The sequence below is a fragment of the Myotis daubentonii genome, chromosome 2 (genome assembly GCF_963259705.1).
Source record: "Myotis daubentonii chromosome 2, mMyoDau2.1, whole genome shotgun sequence".
Taxonomy (NCBI): domain Eukaryota; kingdom Metazoa; phylum Chordata; class Mammalia; order Chiroptera; family Vespertilionidae; genus Myotis; species Myotis daubentonii.
Genome location: NC_081841.1, coordinates 599,395 through 620,693, shown reverse-complemented (window position 1 = coordinate 620,693; position 21,299 = coordinate 599,395). Strand labels below are relative to the sequence as shown.

The window sequence follows — 21,299 nt, the reverse complement described above, 5'->3', positions numbered from 1 at the left end:
TGGACCTTGGTTGCAGGCTCCTCCCAGGCCCCCTGGTCTGGGCACATGCAGGAGAGGCAACTATCAGTGTGTCTCTCTCACATCGATGTTTCTCTCTGTCTTTCCCTCTCTTCCACTCTCTCCAAATCAATGGAAAAATATCCTTCGGCGAGGAAAGGAGAAAGGAGAAGAAGGAGGAGGAGAGGGAGGAGGAGGAGGAGGAGGAGGAAGGAAGAAAGAGAAAGACATAAAGGAGAACCCAATGGAAATGTTGGAATTGGAAAAATACAGTAACTGAAGACCCCCCAGAGACCCTGACTAATGGATTCAGTCGCAGATGGGGATGACAGAGGGAAACCCAATGGGCTTGAAGCTGTACCCACAGAAGTTGATGTGGGCAGTGGAAGGGCTGGCATTGGTCACTGGAGGCCGGGCGGGAGGAGACACAGCACCGGGAGATAATCGCTGGGAACTCCCCAAGTTTGGTGAGAGGCACAAGGACTCCCCACCAAGACCTCCATCGTCAAACTGCTGAAAACAAGGGGTGGGGGGGGCGAGATCTTAAAGAAAATCCAGGAAAAATGATGGATTACCTGTAGAAAAACAGTGACCCCAATGACTGGGCATCGCACCAGAAACCTGGAGCCAGAAGGCAGTACGGAGTCCAACAAAAAATTTTAAAAAATGTTTTTATTGATTTCAGAGAGGAAGAGAGAGGTAGAAGCGTCAGTGATGAGAGGGAACCGGTGATCGGCTGCCTCCTGCTCCTTGGACGGAGCCCGCAACCCAGACACGTGCCCTTGACCGGAATCGAACCGGCCCCCCCCCCCCCCCCCCCGCAGGCCGACGCTCTCTCCACTGGACCACACCGGCCAGGGCTCAACAAGGTGTTGTGTGTGTTTGTTTGTTAATCTTCGCCAGAGGGTGTTATTAGTTTTCCATTAAATTTTTTAGAGAGAATGGGAGGGAGGGGAGAGACCGAGAGAGAGACACGGAGGGGGACGGACCAGTGGCCGCCGCACGCCCCCGCCGGGGAGGAGCCTGCAGCCCAGCCCGTGCCCCAGGGGACTCGAACCCTGGCCAGACGTCGCCAGCGCGTGGAAAAGTCAACGTCCATGTTTCTGTCCGCAAACCTCCCAAACCGGGAAGAGGCCTCGATGAACGGGATTCGCTGGAGCCGCCGACCAAGCTCCGGGCGGCAGGGCAGGTGCCGGCCGCCGAGGGGGGCGCCTCCCAGACCTTCGGGCGGCGGCCAGGCCGACCCCCCCCCCGCCCTCCGCCCCCGGGCACCTGTCAGTCCCTCTGCAAACTGGGTCCCCCCCAACCCCCGCCCCCCAGGCCGCTCCGCCGCCACCAGCCCCCGCCGCCGCCCGGCCTTTGTCCTTCGCCGCTGAACGCAGGCGCCTGCCCCCCTCCCGCCGCCAGCCCTCGGTCCGGCCCCCCCCAGAGCGGCTGGGGACGGGGTGCCGCCTCCTCCTCCCGCCCCGGGGCTCCCGGCACCTGCGGATCAGCGCCCGCGCCCCTGCTCACTCGCCGCCCCTCCCCCCTGAGCCCCGCCCCTCCCTCCCCCTCCCCCCCCCTCCCCCCCTCCAGCCTCTGCTGGTGCCCGCGGTGCGCAGCGGGGTCTCACGCCGCAGGCAGCTCGGCGGCCTCTCCGCTCGGTTCGGTGTCGGTGTCGGTGTCGGAGGAAAAGGCCGCAGCCCGGCGCCGCCCTCGCTCCCTCCCTCCTCCCCCTTCTCCCTGCGCAGGCCCAGCTCCCAGGTGCTCCGATCGCACGGTGCAGCCGCCCCGGCTCCTCCCCCCTCCCCCTCCCCCTCCCCTCCCCCTCCCCCTCCCCCGGGGAACCCTGTGGCGCCACCGGCCACCGCGCTCCAGCCGGACCCTCCAGGCTGCCACCGCCTCTCTCTCTTCTCTCTCCTCTCCCCCCCTCCTCTCCCTCCTCTCTCTCTCTCTCTCTCTCTCTCTCTCTCTCTCTCTCCTCTCATAGCGCCTTCCCCGTGCTCTGCCCTCCCGGTGTCCCCTCCACCTGCACCTATGCTCACCCGCTGGGGGTCATGTGACTCCTCCAAGCAACCTGCTGCGCTGGCGGTAAAAGCCCCCGTTTTCATATATGTTGACGTCAGAGAAGGAGGGAGAGGGAGAGAGAAACATCAAGGATGAGAGAGTCACGGATGGGCTGCCTCCTGCACGCCCACTGGGGGGATGTGCCCTTGACCAGAATCCAACTGGGACCCTTCAGTCCGCAGGCGGAGGCTGTATGCGCTGAGCCACACCAGCCAGGTCAAAGCCCACTTGTCTTCAGTGGCTCCGGCCCCCCTCTGCCTCTCCACTCCTGTCCCTCCCTCCCCCTCCGCTCACCTGCCTGCCCCAGGACCTTTGCACGGCTCTCCCCTCTGCCTTTAGCTGTCCTGAGGGTAAATTTGAACTTTCCCTGGTGCCCAAATCGACACAGACCCCTCCCCGCCCTTTGTTTGGAACATTTTCCTTAGAAACCTGTAAATTCCTTGTCCCTTTGACACGTGTGCAAACCTTTTGAAAACGTAGGAAACATTCACGGGGAATGTTTCTCCTTAGTCCCCAGCAGGCTCTTTGAACGTGAACAAGGAAGATGGCGCCCTCTCTCCGTCTGGGGGGGGGGGGGGATTTTGCCTGAAACGCCTGGTTCCGAGCCGTGGCTCTCTGCTTGTCACAGCCGGATGACGATTTCTCATCTTCCCTTGGGCTTGAGGGAAGCAGAGACTCAGTGGCCACCCCAGCGAACAGAACAGGTGCATTTAGGATCCTCTATGAGCGACACGTGGTGCTGTCAAGTCCTCTCCAAAAAAATGTTTGTTCTTGTGGCAAAATATACATGATAACAATTCCCACCTTAACCATTTTTAGTGATTAATTCTGTGACATTTAAGTACATTCCCAATATTACGCAATTATCGCCACTATTTCCACAAGGTCATCACCACACACGAAACTCCGTGCCCATGAACAAGGACCCCTCCTTCCCCCTCGCGCGGAGCTCCAGTCGGTCCCTCTCCATTGGCCGTTCCAGGCTCAGGTGGATCGCGCCGTGCGGCCGCCCGTCTGGCGTATTTCACGGAACAACGTGCTGGCAGGGTTCATCCCTGGTGTAGCATCGTCAGACCTTGATTCCTTTCTATGGGGGTTGTCCATCCGTTGTAGTCTGACCACATTTTGTTTATCCACGCATCATTTTTTGGGGCGGCGGGGGGCTAATCCTCACCTGAGGATATTTTTCCATTGATTTTTAGAGAATGGAAGGGAGGGGGGAGAGACAGAGAGAAACATCGATGTGAGAGAGACACATCGAGTGGTTGCCTCCCACACAAGCCCCGACCAGGACCGGGATGGAGCCTGCAACTGAAATATGTACCCTTGACCAGAATCGAACCCGGGACCCTTCAGCTCACAGGCCATTGCTCTACCCACTGGGCCACACGGGCGAGGGCTATCCGCTCATCTCCCGATGGACACCGGCATCAGGGCCCAACGTCCTTCTTTTGCCCGTGGATGTGCCGTTTGTTGAAGCGAGCGCCCTTTCTTCGTTGAACCGGCCTGTCCTCCGTGTGGAATCAATGCACCATACACATGAGGGTCATTTCTGACTCTCACCCTCTCCCAGTGCCTCCGAGTCTGTCCTCACGCCGGGCCACCTCCGTCCATCACTGAGGCTTGGTAGTGAGTTTTGAACTCAGGTGTGAGTCCAACTTGGTTCTTTCATTTTAAAAATATTTGTGTTAATGTCAGAGAGGAAGGGAGTGGGAGAGAGAGCCATCGATGATGAGCGAGTCATGGACCGGCCGCCTCCCCCCCCCCCCCCCCCCCCGGGATCGAGCCGCAGCCCCCCCATGTGCCCTGGATGGGAATGGAGCTGTGACCTCTTGCCTCATAGGTCGAAGCTCAACCACTGAGTCGCCAGCCGGGCCCAACTTTGTTCTTTCCGGGATTGTTTTGTCTCTTCGGGTCCTTTGCGATTCCCTCTGAACCTCAGGGGGCTTTTCTGTTTCTGGATTTCTGACGGACGTGGGGATAAACTGTCTTCCCATCCCTGCACACGGACGCCTCGTCCTTCCTTGGGATGGTCTTCCACGTCCGCCAGCCTCCCGCCTCCCGCCTCCCGCCTCCCGCCTCCCGGGGTAAGTTTATTTCTCAGCACCTTATCCTCTCTGGTGCTTCTGCAAATGACAGCTTCCCCGCTGCCCCGGGCATTGCTCACTGTGGACAGAGACGCCCTGACTGGCCGCCAGGCCGCTGAGCTTGCCTGTGAGCTGAGGCTTTCATGGGATTCTTTAAGGTTTCCTACACATGAGGTCACGGCGTCTACACATACAGGCACGTCAGTTCTTGTCCGGTTTTGGTGAAGGCAGAGGCCTCCAGAGGACACGTGGTGAGTGTGAGCTGCAGCCCCGGAGGTGGGGGGGGCGCCTGGAGCCCCACATGCCACCTCCACCTCCCCACCCCTCCAGCCCTGGCCCCTTTACAGGGACGCGGGGTGTAGGGCCTCCAGAGGGGGCCAGGGGCCACTCTCCCACCCCCACACGGGGGGGGGGGTGGAGGGGTGGAGGGGGCGGGCCGTGGAGGCTGAGGGAGTGTTGGCATCCCCAGCCTGTCGCGTCCTCAGGCATAGCTTGGGGTCTCATAGGAGGTGGGGGGCCGGCCCGAGGTCCTGGGAGTCTGGGCCTGAGGGACATCCCCAGCTCCTGGACAGGAGGAAGCAGAGCCGGGTCAGGTGCTGGACACTCGGAAGAGGAGGCCGGGACACCCCCTTCTGTCTGGCCTGCCTGTGCCTGAGCTCAGAGCCTAGCCTGACGGGGTGGGTGACCCCCTGGGTGGGTGACCCCCTGCCCCCCTCTCCTGTGTGGTGCACCCCACACCCATCCCAGCTGGGAGACAGGGGCCAGGCTCCCACAGAGGCCAGGTGCAGCCCTCGGCCTCCTGCGCTCCCAGGGCTCCCCCCGCCCCCCCCCGCTCCCCCCCCCCCCCGCCCGAGCCCAGTGTGGGCACTCACCGCAGGGGATGCCACACAGCTGCTGGGGGGCTGAGAAGTGCACGTCGGCTCTCCAGCCCTGCAGACGAGGGGGGGGTGGGCAGCTGGGTCAGTGTGGCCCGCAGCCCTGCTCTGCACCCCGCCCCCCCCCCCATGCCCGAGGGGCGGCCTGGAGAGGCTGCTGGGCTGAAGGCGCCCTGGGGCAACCAGGGGGAAACTGGGGCCTGGAGTGGGGGGTTGGGCAGGGCACCCCCACCTGGATGCAAGTGTCCAGCCCACAGGCCTCGTCCCTGGGAATGTCCACGAAGGCAGCGTCCACTGTGCCGTCATCCTGGGCGGGAGGGGCGGTCACAGGCAGTGAGGACAGTCCAGGTGCTCCCTGTCCCTGTCCCGCACGCGCACGTGTGTGTGTGTGTGTGTGTGTGTGTGTGTGTGTGTGTGTGTGGCGTGCGTCAGCCCCTGCTCACTCCCCCCAGACGGCCCCTGGCCTGGCGGCGAGGGGGTGGAAGGACACTGTGGGGTCAGGGGTCAGCCCTCCCAGGATGCTGCCCCCACGGCTCACCGAGGCTGCAGAGCGGGTGGTGGCCTGCGGGGCCCGGTGGCAGGCCAGGGGCCAGGTCTTCCTCCCGTGGCTCAGGCACACCTGGAAGCGGGCGGGGCTGGGCGAGGAGAAGGCGACCCGGAGGTGCGTGCCCGAGGGCGCTGGCCCCACGGTCATCTTCCAGGCTGTGGGTGGAGGGGTCAGGCCCAGCCCCACGTCCCTCCCTCCCTCCCCCGCCCCGGCCGCCTGCCTCCCGGGATGTGCTGCCTCCCAGGGCAGAGGCCACAGCTGGAGGCCGCTCACCTGGGAAGCGCGGCTGCTGGAAGGGGCACCGCAGGTGGAAGCCCAGGCTGGTGGAGAACTGCAGAGAGGCGGGCGCTGGGGGTGCTGCTGGGGCGAGGGCGGGCTTGGGGGGGTGCCGCCTGGCGGTGTGCGGCTGGGGCGTCTGTCCGCACAGCCCTGGGGCTGGGCTCCCCAGCCCTTAGCTCCGCCACCGTCCGATGAAGAGAGAGGGCAGAGGGGTGGCAGGGGGAGTGGCCCGGGCTGAGCCAGGCGCTCGGGTTGTAGGGCCGCCCTCCCCCAGCGCTGGAACCTGTGGCCCAGCCCACTCACCTTGAGGCAGAGCTGCGGCTGCGTGTCCACCAGAGAGAACTGCACCTGCGGGGGGTCAGGGGCCGTGGGCACTCCTCCTCCCCCCTGGGCACTCCCCCCGCCCCCTCCCCCCGTGGGCACTCCCCCCGCCCCCCCCGCCCCCCCCCTCCCCGGGCACTCACCCTGCCGTGGGCGGGCCGCCGGGAGTGCTGCAGCTCGAGGCAGGCGGGCCCTGGCTCCGGGCACCAGCACAGGCTCACGAGGCCGCTCAGCGGACAGGCGGGCTCCCAGCTCAGCGCCTGGCTGGCCGGGTGGTAGCGGACGGCCTCCCACAGCGCCTCTGCCGCCGCGTCTGCAGGGCCCGCCCAGGTCAGCGGCGGGGGCCACGGACCTACCCCGGCGGGACAGGCCCGGCCAGACCTGCAGGCGCGGCTCTCCCTCCCGTGGGTCCGCCGCCGGCCTCAGCCCTCGCACCTGGACGGGGCGGCCCCCGGCTGGACACTCCCGCCCCTCTCCCGCTCCTCTGCCCCCCATCCCCCCCCCCCCCCCAGGGCACTCGCCGTCTTCGAAGGGGCAGGTCTGGGTCCGCACGGCATCGGGGGTCGCGGCCCAGCTCTGTGGAGAGGCGGGGTCAGCGCGGGCCGCCCGTCCCTGGCCCCTTCCCCCCGCCCCCCCCCGCCCAGCAGCCCAGGCCGCCCCTCACTGACCTCCAGGCACAGGCACGGCAGCTCCCGGCTGTAGGGCAGGGAGACCGTCCCCGGGACGCTGTTGGCCGCCACCTGCAGGGGACCCAGGGCTGAGGGGCGGGGCCTGAGTGGGCGGGGCCTCTGTGGGCGGGACAGCGACTGGGCGTGGGGCGGGGCCTCTGTGGGCGGGGCCTGAGTGGGCGGGACAGCGACTGGGCGTGGGGCGGGGTCTGAGGTGGGTGGGCCCAGGGGGCTGTGAGCAGAAGGGGCGGGGCTTGGGCTGAGTGGGCGTGGTCCGGGCCTCGGTTGTGTGCGAGGCTTGGGCCTGGGGCTCACCTGCACCAGGGCGCCCACGTCCTCGCAGGTGAACCGCTTGAGGCAGAGCCGCACGTAGTAGTCGGTGCCCCCAGCGGCCTCGGGCAGCTGCACCAGGATGACCTTGCGACTGCGATCCACCCAGTAGGACAGCTTCCGGGCTGTGGGGGGTGAAGGGGGTCACACTGGGACCAGAGCACCAGACACAGGGTTCCTCCTGTCCTGAGAGCTCGGGGTGGGGCCCCTGCCAGACCCCGGCGTTTGGGAGTCGCTCCCCCAGGACCCATCCTGATTGCGGAAGTGGGGGGAGAAGGCCCGGCGGAGGGCGGCGGTGCGGCCACCTGAGGGGTTCCCCACGAGGCTGTGGTCCCCCCGGAGGAGGGGGCTCACCCAGGCAGCCGGGCAGGTTCCTCCCCACGTCCTCGTCTCCACAGTCTGCAGGTGACAGAGGCAAAGGGGCTCAGCCTGCTCTTGCTCTGCCCAGGCCATCCCCCAGCTGGGCCTCTCCAGACAGGCCATGCCCCAAATGCGCCCTGGGTGAGTCTCCCCCTCCATCGGTCCCCAGAGGCCCGGCCCCCTGGGCTCCCACCTTCCACGTGGTACTGCTGTTCCAGCTGCACCCCACAGAAGTGGGGGACAGTCCTCAGGGTGACGTGGACGCTCTGGGCTGCGCTGACCTCAAAGCAGCCGAAGTGCACCTGGAACTGGGCAGATAGAGGTGTGACCTGGGCCTCTGCCCTCCCGCCCTGGCCTCTGCCCTCCCTCCCTGGCCTCTGCCCTCCCTCGCTGGCCTCTGCCCACCCTCCCTGGCCTCTGCCCTCCCTCCCTGGCCTCTGCCCACCCTCCCTGGCCTCTGCCCTCCCTCCCTGGCCAGGCCAGCTCCCTGGCCTCTGCCCTCCCTCCCTGGCCTCTGCCCTCCCTCCCTGGCCTCTGCCCTCCCTCCCTGGCCTCTGCCCACCCTCCCTGGCCTCTGCCCTCCCTCCCTGGCCTCTGCCCACCCTCCCTGGCCTCTGCCCTACCTCCCTGGCCTCTGCCCACCCTCCCTGGCCTCTGCCCTCCCTCCCTGGCCAGGCCAGCTCCCTGGCCTCTGCCCTCCCTCCCTGGCCTCTGCCCACCCTCCCTGGCCTCTGCCCTCCCTCCCTGGCCAGGCCAGCTCCCTGGCCTCTGCCCTCCCTCCCTGGCCTCTGCCCACCCTCCCTGGCCAGGCCAGCTCCCTGGAAGCCGGAAGCTGGATCTGGAAGCAGAGCGGGAGCGGCGCTTGCCCCTGGGCATCGGTGGCAGGCCCCTGGGACAGGCCGTGGCCAGGTGGCCGGGAGGGGCGGGCAGACAGGAGCAGGCAGAGGACAGGGACTGTTACTTGGCAAAGGCTTGGGGCTGGGCGGCAGGCCCAGGAAAGACCCCGGCCTCACCTGCTGCCCCACGTGCAGCCGGCGCGAGGCCCTGGGGATGCGCACGCTCTGACAGTGTGTCTCCTGCGTGTCCATGCTCAGGGCGCAGGCCTCCAGGCCCCGCAGGCTCTCTGTGGAGGGGCGTGCAGTGACAGGGCTCCCAGCCAGCCCCGCAGTGCTGTGGGGTTAGGGGAGCCCGGCGCCCCCCATCCTGGGTGTCCCCTCTCACCGTGCAGCCTGAGAGAAGAGTTCACACGCAGCAGCAGGGAGCAGCCGTCGCGGGGGTCACACTTCATGGCGGTGGAGAGGGTCAGGGCCCCCAGGACTGACCGGGGCATGGACGTGGGGGGCTGGTGGCAGAAGCTGCTCAGGATGCTCCCTGGGGAGGGAGGAGGGGGTGAGTGCCACAGGCTCCCTGGCGCCCAGGGAAGCTTCTGGGTCAGGCTGTGGGGGAGGGCTCTGGGGTGCACAGCCAGGAGGGGCCCTCAGGACCTTGCCTAGGGCAACCAGGGCCCGCCCCCTGCCCCCTGGGGAGTGAGGCTCAGGCTGTCTGTGGGCAGCAGGCGTGGGGCCAGGCCAGTGGAGCCGGCTGACGCTGAGCTGAGGCAACAGACAGGCCGTCTACTCTCCTGTGCGTTGTAGCTTCGCGGCCCCTCAGTTCCTTCTCTTTCTTTTTTTGTTAATCCTCATTGGAGGATATATTTTTTCCCCATTGATTTTTAGAGAGAGTGGAATGGAGGGAGGGAGGGAGGGAGAGAGAGAGAGAAACCATCGATGAGAGAGACACATCAGGTGGCTGCCTTCTGCACGAACAGGGTCGATCGGCTACACAGGTACGTGCCGTGACCGGGAACCTCTGGTCTGTGGGCGGATGCGCTAACCACTGAGCCCCGGCCAGGCTAATGGTGCCGTTGGAAAGTCCGACACAATATGCTTCTCTGTCCACCTGTGAGCTGTAGACCCGTTGCCTCGATGCCCCGAAGACCCTTCTCTCTTTAAAACCCAGTGACTTCGCCAGAAGAGGTTTTGGTGTTGGGTGTTTGGGACCGATATTCTTGGGGGTGTGGTGCACCCTCTCGATATCTAGTTTAAAGGAAACATTTTAAATCTTGGACAGTGGCTGTCAGAGTTTGTGGCGGAGGTTTCTCCCTAAGAGAGCATCGTTTTGGGACGTCTTTGCCTATTGGTAACCTTTACCCTTTTTTCACGTGTCATTCATGTCATTTTATTTATTTATTTATTTATTTATTTATTTATTTATTTATTTATTTATTTATTTTAACGTATGAATTGTTTATTTCTGGGTTTTTCCATTTATTATTTTAAAAAATATTTTTATTGATATCAGAGAGGAAGAGGGAGAGAGAGAGAGAAACATCAGTGATGAGAGAGAATCATGGATCAGCTGCCTCCTGCACGCCCCACACTGGGGTTCGAGCCCGCCACCCAGGCCCGTGCCCTGACGCTCTGTCCACTGAGCCACACCAGGGGGGCATGGCCTCTGTTCTTCCTGCCTCTGTTGCCCTTGTTCTGCTCAGCCTCGAGGTCGCTCCAGCCTCCGCTGTCCCTGGAGCAGCTGGGACCGTGGAAGGTGGTGGCTCTGCCCTCCGTTGGGGGGTCCAGGAGCAGAGCCACCCGAGGGCGCTGGCACCCACTGACCGGCCGTTTGTTTATTTTTTCATGGTTTCCCTCGTCCGAAGTGACACTCAGGAAAAGCAGAGCTCCCAGAAATGGCTGAGATCTTACCGCCCGTTTTCTTCGGGGGTTTTTCAGTTTTGATCTTACACTGAAGTCTTTAATCCAGTGTGAGTTTGCTCTTGGGTGCGGTGTGGGAAGGGGGTCTCGTTTCCTTTCTTGGGCCTGTGATTTGTCCAATTTTCCCAGCACCATCGATTGAATAGACGGGTTTTACCCCACTGTGTGTGCTTGCCTCCTTTGTCTGATATTAATTCACCATAAAGGTGCGGGTTTATTTCTGGCCTCTCTATTCCGTTCCACTGATCTGTGTGTCTGTTCTTATGTCAGTGCCATGCTGTTTGTTTGTTTTTTCATGACCAACCTGTTATTTATTTAAGCCATTTCCTGCCATAAGCAGAGAGACGGAAGATCCGTGTGCTCTGTAGTCATCGTTTTACCTTAGGACAGAAGTCAGCTTAAGGTCCCGTGCAGAGTCCGGCCCAAACCAGTGCTGTGGGCCCACTGGGCAGTGGTCCAGGTTCTGTTTATTCGTCTTCATAGCCGGTGGGCAGCGGGTCAGATGAGGGTTATGGAACAGAGTTTGGTGCCATCTCCCGGGGGCAGGGCTTGGTCCTGGGCGGAGGAGGGGTGGGCGACGAACTCGGCGCTCGCGCTCCCCGTGGTGCGACTTGAGAAAGACGTGCAGCATGCTCACGCCCGCCCCGGGGACCCCCACGCAGTAGGTGAGGGCCTTCCACAGGCGAGCGGAGCCCTCCTCGCCGAGGGCGCCACTCAACATGGGCCGCGCCAGCGGGGCCGCGGCCGACCCAGCGGCCCAGAAACCCGGGACGCAGCCGCAATCGCCATCTTTTGACCGAGCAGCCCCGCGCTGCTGTGATCGCTCTGGCCTGGGGTCCAGTTTGACGTCAGGTAGCGTGATTCCTCCAACTTTGTTCTTTTTCCCCTCAAGATGGCTGTGGCCCTTCAGGGTCTTTTGTGGTTCCATACACGCGACAGTGACATCTGTCCTCGTCCTGTGACCACGCCGTGGCCTCCCGACAGGAATTGCTCTGGGTCGTGTGGACGGCTTAGTGACAGTTCTTCCTGTCCGCGGACATGGTATATGCTTCCACTTATTTGTAACTTCTTCGAATTCTTTCATTAATTTAATGTCTTATAATTTTCCGAGGACAGGCCTTTGACACCCTTGGTTAAATTTATTCCCATGTGTCCTTTTTTGGATGAAATTGTAAATGGGATTGTTCCCTTAGCTTCCCTTTCTGATAGTTTACTGTCAGCACATAAAAATGCAACAGATATCTGGGTGTTTACTTCGCACAGTATCCTGCTACTCCACTGAATTCATGGATCTGTTCTAGTAGTTTTTTGGTAAAATCACTCTTATTCCACCCAGTACTGGAAGTCCTAGCCACGGCAGCCAGATGAAAAGAAGAAATAGAAGGCATCCACATTGGAAAGCAGGAAGTGAAATGGTCACTGTTTGCAGATGGCACGACACTGTGTGTACCAGGAGAGGAACCTGAAGACTGCACCACGCCCTGGCCTGTCTGGCTCAGTGGATAGAGCGTCGGCCTGCGGACTGAAGGGTCCCAGGTTTGATTCCCGGTCAGGGCACAGGCCTGGGTTGCGGGCTCAACCCCCAGTGGGGGGCGTGCAGGAGGCGGCCAATCAAGGATTCTCTCTCATCATTGATGTTTCTATCTCTCTTTCCTTCTCCCTTCCTCTCTGAAATCAATAATATATATATATATGAAAAAGACTGCACTAGACATTTCTTTAGATTGTTTCCTATTAAACTCAAATTAAATAAAATACTTATTTTAAGTGGCATAAGGTAATTTTATTTCTATAAAATATTTTTATCTGCTTATCCTATTATATGTGCCTACAAAAATGTCTAAACAATGTTTTCTTAATGTAAATCATGTTTATGTCTATACAGGGGCTTTGTAGTAAAATGTATTTTTAAAACATCTTTAATCCTCCTCTGAGGATATGTTTTTATTGATTTTTAGAGAGAAGACGGGAGAGAAAGAAACATCCATGAGATTGGTTGCCTCCTGCATGTGCCCGACCGGGAATCAAACCTGCAACCTTCTGGTGGACGGGCCCAACTGAGCACCCGCCGGCCAGGGCTGGTGTGACATTTATTTTGACTTTCTTCCTAATATAATAGTCGACACCACTTATGTCCCTTTAGCAAATAGAAGCAGTGTTTACAGAGACTGAGGCTCTGGTAAGTGGGGTTTCTATTCGTTGCTGGCCGGGGTGGGAGGTGTGACCTCACACTCAGGGAGCCCATGTGCCCCAGGCCAGGGATGGGGAGATCCCGGCTGTGGCAGACCTGGCCCCAGGGGACAAGGTGACTCTGGTGGCTGGGAGGGCAGCCCGTCCCCCTCACCCAGAGGTACTCACGGGTCACATGACTCCTGCAGACGAAGCCCTGGAGACAAAACAGAGAGAGGGTGAGAGGTCAGCTGACCGTCTTGTCCCACCTCCTGAACCCGCCTGGGGGTGGGGCAGGGGAGGCCCTGGGCCCCGCAGTCGCAGTCCCGGGAGGTAGGGGGTGCCCCAGTCCCTGGTTCCTCCTCCAAGTACCTGGGGAAACGGCCCCGCGAAGCCGAGCCCGAGGGCCCGTGTGCAGTGGCCACTCAGTCAGCGGTGTGGCCTGGGCCCCGTGGACCTTCAGGGCCCCCTGCCCAGGCTTCGTGCCCACGCAGCAGGGTGGGGCTGCCCAGGGCGCCGGAGGGCAAGACCCATGACCCACAGGGACACCGGGGGCCCATGACCCACAGGGACACCGGGGGCCCATGACCCACAGGGACACCGGGGGCAGCCCGAAGCGACAGCAGTGGGGGCCTCTGCCCCTCCCCCAGAAAGAACTGGCCTAGTGACCCCAGGAAGCTGGCCCGGGGGCGGGGGGTCCAGATGAAGACCTGGGCTCCCTGCTGGTGGCACCCGTGGGGCACGAGAGTGAGAGTGGGAGCCCCGCCCGCCTGGCACCCTGAGCAGCTGCGACTGAGCAGGGCGGGGAGGGCAGGAGACCACACAGAGGGGGCAGGTGGATGTGCCCTCAGGGACACAGGGCGGGGGGCCCGCGGTAAAGACCGAGGCAGAGCGCGCCTGTGGCCTGTGCCTCCCCGAACCCTGCGTCCCTGGCGTCTGGCCGCGGGGAGGGCCGCGGGGGTTTTCCACTGGGCTTCCCGGGGCTTCCCGGCCCACGGCCGATGGTGGGGGTGGGGGGTGTCTGTGGGGAGGGACCCCTGTGCTGCCCCCACCAGCCCGAGTCCATCAGCCAGAGGAAGGGCCCCGCGTCCTGGGCTCACCTGTAGGACAGCACCAGCCAGTGGGGTGGGGGCCCCTGAGGCCCAGGCACCCCGAGGCCTCCCTCCCTTCTCCCCATGGGAGCACTTGCCCTGCCGTCTGTCCTGGTCCTCCCAGGCCTGACTTCAGGTCAGCAAGGAGCGTGGCCCCGGCCAGGAGCTGCCCTCCAGGGACCTGAGAGGGACAGAGGCCTCCGCCGTCCCCTCCCCCTCCTTCCCTCCCTCCCTCCTGCACCTCTGCTTGCTCCCAGGACCCTCCTGCCCCCGGGACCCTCCTGCCCTCGGGACCCTCCTGCTCTGAATCTCCCCACCTGAACCTCCTGTTTCCTCACAGCCGGAGGCACCACCCCAGCCCCAGGGTCCCTGCCCCTCCGAGGCCCAGCCCGCCCTCCAGCCCCTCAGCCCCCTTGTCCCTCCCCGGGTCCCGGCTTCTGCTGGACACAGTCCCAGGCTTCTCGGAGCCGCCTCTCCTGACGGAGGCCGGGGCCCCCCCAGTGTCCCCGGGGCCAGCCCCTTAGAGAGGCACCCAGAGCCTCGCCCGGCCGCCCGCCGGCCCTTCTCCTTCCCTCCACAGTCGCCCCCTCCCCCTTTCTCTGTGGGTTTTACAGCTGCGCCCGCCCCTGGACGGCACGCGGTGTCTGGTCAGGCCCCAGCTCCGCGACCCTCCCGGGCTGGCCCTGCTGAGCCGTGGCCTCGCGGGGGCACCTCCCGGGATGCGCGCACCCTCCCCAGGCTGATGTGCCGGACCCCCCCCCCCCCAGGCTGAGTCACCTGCTCTTCCTGAAAAGTCCCGGGACAACACCTCTGAGCCGCCCGCCCGCCCCTCCCGCCCAGGACGCGCGAGTCCCCGAGGCATTTCCTCCTCCGCATCGCGCCGCCCGCAGCCAGGCCGGGAAGCGGTGGGGCTGGGCTCCAGGCGCCCCTAACCGTCCCGGGAGGCAGGGCTCCGGTGCAGCTCCCCCGCCCCTCGGCGCTCAGCCACGGCTCCCAGCGCCGGCCCCGGGACCCCTCAGCCTCCGGTCACCACCACGCGGCCCCTGCACCCCACCTGCGCCCCCGTGTGCCCGGTCCCGGCCAGTGCCCCCCACGGAGCCAGGGCTGAGGAGGGGAGGGGCTCACCTGAGAGCAGGACGGGCCGCAGTCTGTGACCCGGGGCACCGCCAGGCTGGGGCAGGTGCTCCAGCTCAGGGCCAGGAGCGCGAGGGCTCCCCGGGCCAGCATGGCGCGTGCAGGACCGCGTGCGTGTGCGCTGGGATGGGGAGCCTGCAGGGTGCCCGTGGCCGTTCTCCTGCCTCCCGACACTCCACTCCGGCTCCGTCGCTGGCTCCTGGTGGAATAGAGCCCAAGGGGGCGGCCGCAGCCTCAGCCCCAGCCCCAGCCCAGCCCCAGCCCAGCCCCGCCTGTCCGGGCTCGCTGCGCCTGCGGCCAGATGCCCTGGGCTTTCGAGGCTGCCAGACGCCTGAAGCTTGAGTCACTGGGCTCCCAGGTAACCGGGCTCTCCAGGAGCGAACCGCGGGCTGTGGGATCGGGGACACCCCCCACCCGATGGCTCCTGGGTCCCCCGGTCTCCCAGGCACCCCTGGGGGCAGGGGGTGGATGGTGGCCAAGGAGGGGCTCTGCTGTGTTGGCTGTGGGAGCGATCGGGCGCCTCGCCAGCCCCCATTCCTCCCTCTGCGGGTCAGCTCTCCCCGGGGAGGGACCTGGGCTCCTCTCCCAGTCCTGGGTGCCCACCGCCCCTCTGGGCTGGAAAGCCTGTGCCCCTTTGCTGAGCTCTCTGGCTGCTCTCCCGGAACCCCGGGGCCTGGCTCGGGATCACTCTGAGGCTGGAGGCTCCAGGCCCCAGACCACCCCAATGTCCGCGAAGGCCTGGCCCTGGCCACTCCTCCAGCCCCTCATCCTGTGTGGGCTGGGGGGGCTGGAACACCCCAGCCTGAGCGAGAGAGTCCCAGGCCCCCACCCCTGGTCACATGGCCTCGAGGCCCCTGACAGCAGAGGGCCCAGAAGGCCAGCTGCAGGGGCAGGTGAGGGGTTGGCCTTGCTCAGCGCCAGGGGGGTGGGGGGTGGGGGTGGGGGGGGAGAGCGCGGTGCAGAGCCTGGGCCAGCAGAGCGGGCCTGTGCGGGATAAGAGCGAGGGAACGGCTGCCTTCTCCCAGACCTGTAGCTGGGGCTCCAGGGGAGGACTCATTCCAACCTGCCCGTGGGCGGGGGGGCCCTTCGGGCTGGTCTCGGCAGGTGAGGGGCGTGGGGTGCGGCACCTGGATGGGGTGGGGGCTCCCTAAGAAATAGCACAGCCCTGGCCGGTGTGGCTCAGTGGCTAGAGCATCGGCCCGTGGGATAAAGGGTCCCGTGTTCGATTCCGGTCACGGCCCGGTCGGCGCCTGCTGGGGGCAACCAATCAGTGTGTCCCTCTCACACCCATGTGTCCCTCTCTGTCTCTCTCCTTCCCTTCCACTCTCTCTAAAACAAAAACAAACAGAAAAACAGAAAAATATCCTTGGGCGAGGATTAACAACAACAAAAAAGAAAGAAATAGCACGGTTAAAATTGCACAAATTTGCTAAAATAGCTCTGTATACAGGTTCCTCATCAGGGGGAAGGTGTGCAAAATCCGGAGGCCGCGGGGCCTGGGCGGTGCGTCCGAGTCCTGGTGCTTGGCATTGGGCGCAGGGAGAGCAGGAAGGGGGCGCGTAGGACGGATGGCAGCGTCTGAGGGCTCGACGGGCAGCGAGCGGAGGTGCACTATACATGGCGCGGCCAGGTCCCTCTGCAGCCCTGGGGAGAGAGAGGCCTTGAGACCTCGCCCACCTGCCCCCACCTCCCACCTTCGCCCACCTCCCACCTGCCCCCACCTCCCACCTGCCCCCACCTCCCACCTTCCCCCACCTCCCACCTGCCCACACCTCCCACCTGCCCACACCTTACACCTGCCCCCACCTCCCACCTGCCCCCACCTCCCACCTGCCCCCACCTCCCACCTGCCCACACCTCCCACCTGCCCACACCTTACACCTGCCCCCACCTCCCACCTGCCCCCACCTCCCACCTGCCCACACCTCCCACCTGCCCACACCTTACACCTGCCCCCACCTCCCACCTGCCCCCACCTCCCACCTGCCCCCACCTCCCACCTGCCCACACCTCCCACCTGCCCACACCTTACACCTGCCCCCACCTCACACCTGCCCCCACCTCCCACCTGCCCCCACCTCCCACCTGCCCCACCTCACACCTGCCCACACCTCCCACCTGCCCACACCTCCCACCTTCGCCCACCTCCCACCTGCCCACACCTCCCACCTGCCCCCACCTCCCACCTGCCCCCACCTCCCACCTTCCCCCACCTCCCACCTGCCCCCACCTCCCACCTGCCCACACCTCCCACCTGCCCACACCTTACACCTGCCCCCACCTCACACCTGCCCCCACCTCCCACCTGCCCACACCTCCCACCTTCCCCCACCTCCCACCTGCCCCCACCTCCCACCTGCCCACACCTCCCACCTGCCCACACCTTACACCTGCCCCCACCTCACACCTGCCCACACCTCCCACCTGCCCACACCTCCCACCTGCCCCCACCTCCCACCTGCCCCCACCTCCCACCTGCCCCCACCTCCCACCTGCCCCACCTCACACCTGCCCACACCTCCCACCTGCCCACACCTCCCACCTGCCCCACCTCACACCTGCCCACACCTCCCACCTGCCCACACCACACCTGCCCCCACCTCCCACCTGCCCCCACCTCACACCTGCCCACACCTCCCACCTGCCCACACCTTACACCTGCCCCCACCTCCCACCTGCCCACACCTCCCACCTGCCCACACCTTACACCTGCCCCCACCTCCCACCTGCCCACACCTCACACCTGCCCACACCTCCCACCTGCCCACACCTTACACCTGCCCCCACCTCCCACCTGCCCACACCTCCCACCTGCCCACACCTCCCACCTGCCCCCACCTCACACCTGCCCACACCTCCCACCTGCCCACACTTCCCACCTGCCCACACCTCCCACCTGCCCCCACCTCACACCTGCCCACACCTCCCACCTGCCCACACCTCCCACCTGCCCCCACCTCACACCTGCCCACACCTCCCACCTGCCCACACCTCCCACCTGCCCCCACCTCCCACCTGCCCACACCTCCCACCTGCCCCCACCTCCCACCTGCCCACACCTCCCACCTGCCCCCACCTCACACCTGCCCACACCTCCCACCTGCCCCCACCTCACACCTGCCCACACCTCCCACCTGCCCACACCTCCCACCTGCCCCCACCTCACACCTGCCCACACCTCCCACCTGCCCACACCTCCCACCTGCCCCCACCTCCCACCTGCCCACACCTCCCACCTGCCTCCACCTCCCACCTGCCCACACCTCACACCTGCCCACACCTCACACCTGCCCACACCTCACACCTGCCCACACCTCACACCTGCATAGACCACACCCCTGGGGCCAAGCACCAGCCCCCAGACTTCATCCAGGTCATCAGTCCTTGAAATCACACCCACCGTCCAGACCAGGTCCACTGGCCCCAGAGAGGACCCCTGTCTCCCGCCCCCAGGGCCGCCCTCACCCCTGCAGGGCCAGGACCCACTGGCTCCCACCACCTGCTCCCAGGCAGACCCCACCCGCTGCTCCTGCACTCAGAACACCTCGACCTCGCTCCGGGCCCTCGAGGGCAGGCCCGGGCTGTGTCTCTGGGTGAGGCGGTGGGTTTGGGAGGCTCCCGGGCCTGCCCCCCTGCCCCCCTGCCCCCCTGCCCCCCTGCCCCCCTGAGGCTGTGGCGGGGGCACCCGTGGTGGCCGGCGGCCGGCAGAGGGCTCCCTGGAGGGGACGTTCACGCGTCCAGAGCCCACAGCCCTGCCACCACCAGAGCCAGCTGGACATCGTCCTAGCAGCAGGCCAGCCACGCCCGCCATGCCTCTGACTGTCCCTCAGGGCGGAGGCCGCCTGCAGACCCTACCCTGGGCCCTCCCACCGGCAGGAAAGGGCCGCCTTCCCCAGTCTCCCTCTGCACCCCCCCCCCCGCCGCCCGGGGCTCCTGCGGACGGGACCCCAGGTGAGCCGCTCCTCCCGCTGGTGCCTGGCGTGCTGAGCGCAGACCCTGGAGCCGGGGTCCCGCCCCCTGGGCCTGGGCGGCGTGGGCTGTGGGCACGATGTGGGCCGGAGGCCAGGACATGGCCGGCGGGCAGCTGCCCGTCCCCCCGCCAGCGTGCTGGGTCAGGACCCGGAGCGCAGGCAGGTCAGCGGCCGGAGGGGCCCCTAAGGGAGACGGGGTGCCAAGGCCCGAGGTTCAGCACAGGCTGAGGGCTGGCCCAGCCCCCGGACCCCGCAGACGCCGTGCTGCCCGCTGGCCGCCTGGGGTGCACTGGCCGCTGGGGCAGCCGTCCACCTGGTGGGCAGGCTCAGCTCTTCACTGGCACAGCCCACCTGGGGCCCCGTTGGGTGAGGGTGTGGTGGCCGGTGGCCATGCAGCGGGCAGCCCCCGTGAGGCCCCCCGCCCCCGCCCCAGGGGCAGACCCTGCCGCTTCCCAAGGATTTTCGGTTTCTCAGGCACCCAGGGTGTGAGGCCAGCAGGCAGGTGGGACTGGGCGCCTCCAGGAACCCAGGTCTCTGTTCATCCGTGGGCCCGCCCTGGCTCCAGGCCCCAGGCCTCTGGCCCCTCCTCAGCGAGTGGGGTGGACCTGGGCTGAGCCCCCTCCTTGCAGGCCTCTCAGGCCCCGTGGGGAGAATGGGGAGGGTGGGGGGGGCTCCCCAGGCACCTGGCCTTGGGGCCAGGGCAGTCCCCAGCCAGCCATGGTTCCCCAGGAACACGTGCCAGCTGCCCTCTGCCAACAGCCTGGCTGAGTCACTCCTCCCGGGTTCAGGTCTGAGAGGAGGGGGCCCGGTGCCCATGCAAAGCAGCCTGCAGCTTCCAGGAGGGAAGCGGAGCCGAGCAGACACTGAGCCGGAAAGGGGCCCCCAGGACAGGCCGGGGCCTGCGCAGGAGGCAGGGGCTGGGCGGGCGCAGGGCTGGGGTGAGCAGGCACGGCACCCCCGGGGCAGCTCTGTCGGGCGGTTCTTTAAAAAAAAAAAAAAAATCTCACCCAAGGATATGTTTTTATAGATTTTTAGAAAGAGAGGGAGCGAGAAACAGCCACGGGACACGCCCGACCGGGATGGAACCCGCCATCTGGGGACGTTCCCTGACCAGAAACGGAAGCCACAGCCGTGCTGGTGAACAGGACGCTCCAACCGACGGAGCCCCCGGCACAGGTGCCCAGGAACTGGCGTTCTGGGATCCAGACCGACCTTCCTGGGGAACCCCCCCCCCAGGCGCTGAGTATGAAAAGCATCTTCTTAAAAGCAGCAGAGCGTTGGCCCCAGCGAGGGAGCCCCAGGCACTTCCTCCTGAGGCTCTGCCAACGGGCGGGCGAGGGCAGAGACTATCCCAAGGGGTGAGAACGCCCCCCCCACACACCATGAGAGGCTGCCCCTGCCTGCCCAGGGCCTGCGGAGCTCCCGTGCTGAGCAATGCCGGATCCCGAAGCCAGCCACGCCCCCAGGTCTCTCCACAGGCTGTCCTCCCTGCCTGGGGGGGGGGGGGCAGTGTCTGCTGCAGGTCCCAGCCCCTCCCGGGGCCTGGAGGGACGAGGCCTGCCTTCCGGAAGGGATCAGAGAATCCCCCAATTCAGTGTTTGAAGAAAACGAGCCATTTATGAGAAAACGAGAGAGCCGGCAGACCAGCACGCGCATGACCCAGGCCCCAGCGATGACGGTCCCCGACATTATCAGAGGCCGACTGCTCCTCATGACGTGACTTCAATGCCATTTAGAAAGTCCAGGCAACAGAAAGAAGCCAGAGGAATGACCACGTGGCTTTTTACACAGAACTTCTGCGCGAAGGACACTGCCGAGTGCTGGCCTATGAACCAGGAAGACCCGTTCGTTCGGTCCCGGTCAGGGCAGGTGCCAGGCTCAGGCCCCATCCCAGCCCTGGTGGGGGCACATTCAGGAGGCACCCAACCAGCGTGATTCTCTCACATCGATGTCCCTCTCTCTCTCCCACTCTCCCTCTCTCTCTCTCTCTCCCTCCCTCCCTCTCTCCCTCCCTCCCTCTCTCCCACTCTCCCTCTCTCTCTAAAAAACCAATGGAACAAATACCCTGGGTGGGGATTAACAACAACAATAGTGCCAAGGACTGAAGGTGACGACGAAGCGGAAGCGTCACTGCACGCCGCACGGTGCGTCCTGGCCGAGACGCAGAGAGAGCTCTTGGGCGTGCGGAGCGCCTCCCATTCCCGCCTGCGTCTGTGTCTTTATAAGACCTGGACCCCTGCCCCGCAAACATGGAGATGCTGGAGCCGTCCCCCTGAAATCAAGGATCCAACCAGGGCGCCCACAGCTCCAGCGGCACAGGAAGAGGCAGGGCGCGGGCTGGAGCGTGTGGCGCTATCTGCACGCGACGCGACGCGGCCCCTTACGGAGAAACGAGAAGACCGTGCACACGAGTCTTCAGACGTAAGGAGCCTGAGGATGGCGGTGGCAGAGAAAATCAACAGGAGGGCGTCCCCCAAATGTGTGCACACTTCGAAGGCTTACAAAGTCAGCGTTTATTAGCATACAGCTCGTTTTCAAAATTTAAAAGCATCTCCAGAAATGAATAATTTTGGGGGTCAACACCTGTTTTCAAACTGATGAACCCTCCGGCCCAGGCGCTGCCGGTAACACGAAGCCGTGGAATCAAAACATCAAGAACATTTCGCTCGGAATCTGT

General features: G+C 64.7%; 2 protein-coding genes and 1 pseudogene across 2 annotated transcripts in view; 1 reads left to right on the top strand and 2 right to left on the bottom strand.

Moving 5' to 3' along the window:
- TRABD (TraB domain containing) overlaps positions 1 to 21,299 on the top strand; it is a 255,195-nt gene that overhangs the window by 129,200 nt on the left and 104,696 nt on the right. The gene's annotated exons all lie outside the window — the stretch shown is intronic.
- On the bottom strand, positions 4,103 to 14,821 carry IL17REL (interleukin 17 receptor E like). Its single transcript, XM_059681351.1, has 16 exons — positions 14,643 to 14,821; positions 12,616 to 12,643; positions 8,732 to 8,881; positions 8,524 to 8,633; positions 7,704 to 7,818; positions 7,505 to 7,549; positions 7,136 to 7,275; positions 6,821 to 6,892; positions 6,674 to 6,728; positions 6,296 to 6,465; positions 6,135 to 6,179; positions 5,826 to 5,883; positions 5,544 to 5,707; positions 5,238 to 5,312; positions 5,003 to 5,060; positions 4,103 to 4,694 (listed from the first exon to the last, which is right to left on the bottom strand). The coding sequence occupies exons 1-16, from the start codon at positions 14,742 to 14,744 to the stop codon at positions 4,612 to 4,614; spliced, it is 1,470 nt and encodes a 489-aa protein (XP_059537334.1). The 5' UTR covers positions 14,745 to 14,821; the 3' UTR covers positions 4,103 to 4,611.
- Positions 10,672 to 11,134, bottom strand: LOC132226865 (cytochrome c oxidase subunit 6A1, mitochondrial-like; annotated as a pseudogene).

Bases quoted from the DNA above. Each gene is read 5' to 3' on its own strand.
- IL17REL (XM_059681351.1), bottom strand. From the start codon at position 14,744: ATGCTGGCCCGGGGAGCCCTCGCGCTCCTGGCCCTGAGCTGGAGCACC. The intron at 7,550-7,703 runs GTGGGAGCCCAG...TGTCACCTGCAG, and splicing joins ACAGCAGTACCACGTGGAAG to ACTGTGGAGACGAGGACGTG. The intron at 5,884-6,134 runs GTGAGTGGGCTG...GCCTCTCTGCAG, and splicing joins AGCCGCAGCTCTGCCTCAAG to TTCTCCACCAGCCTGGGCTT.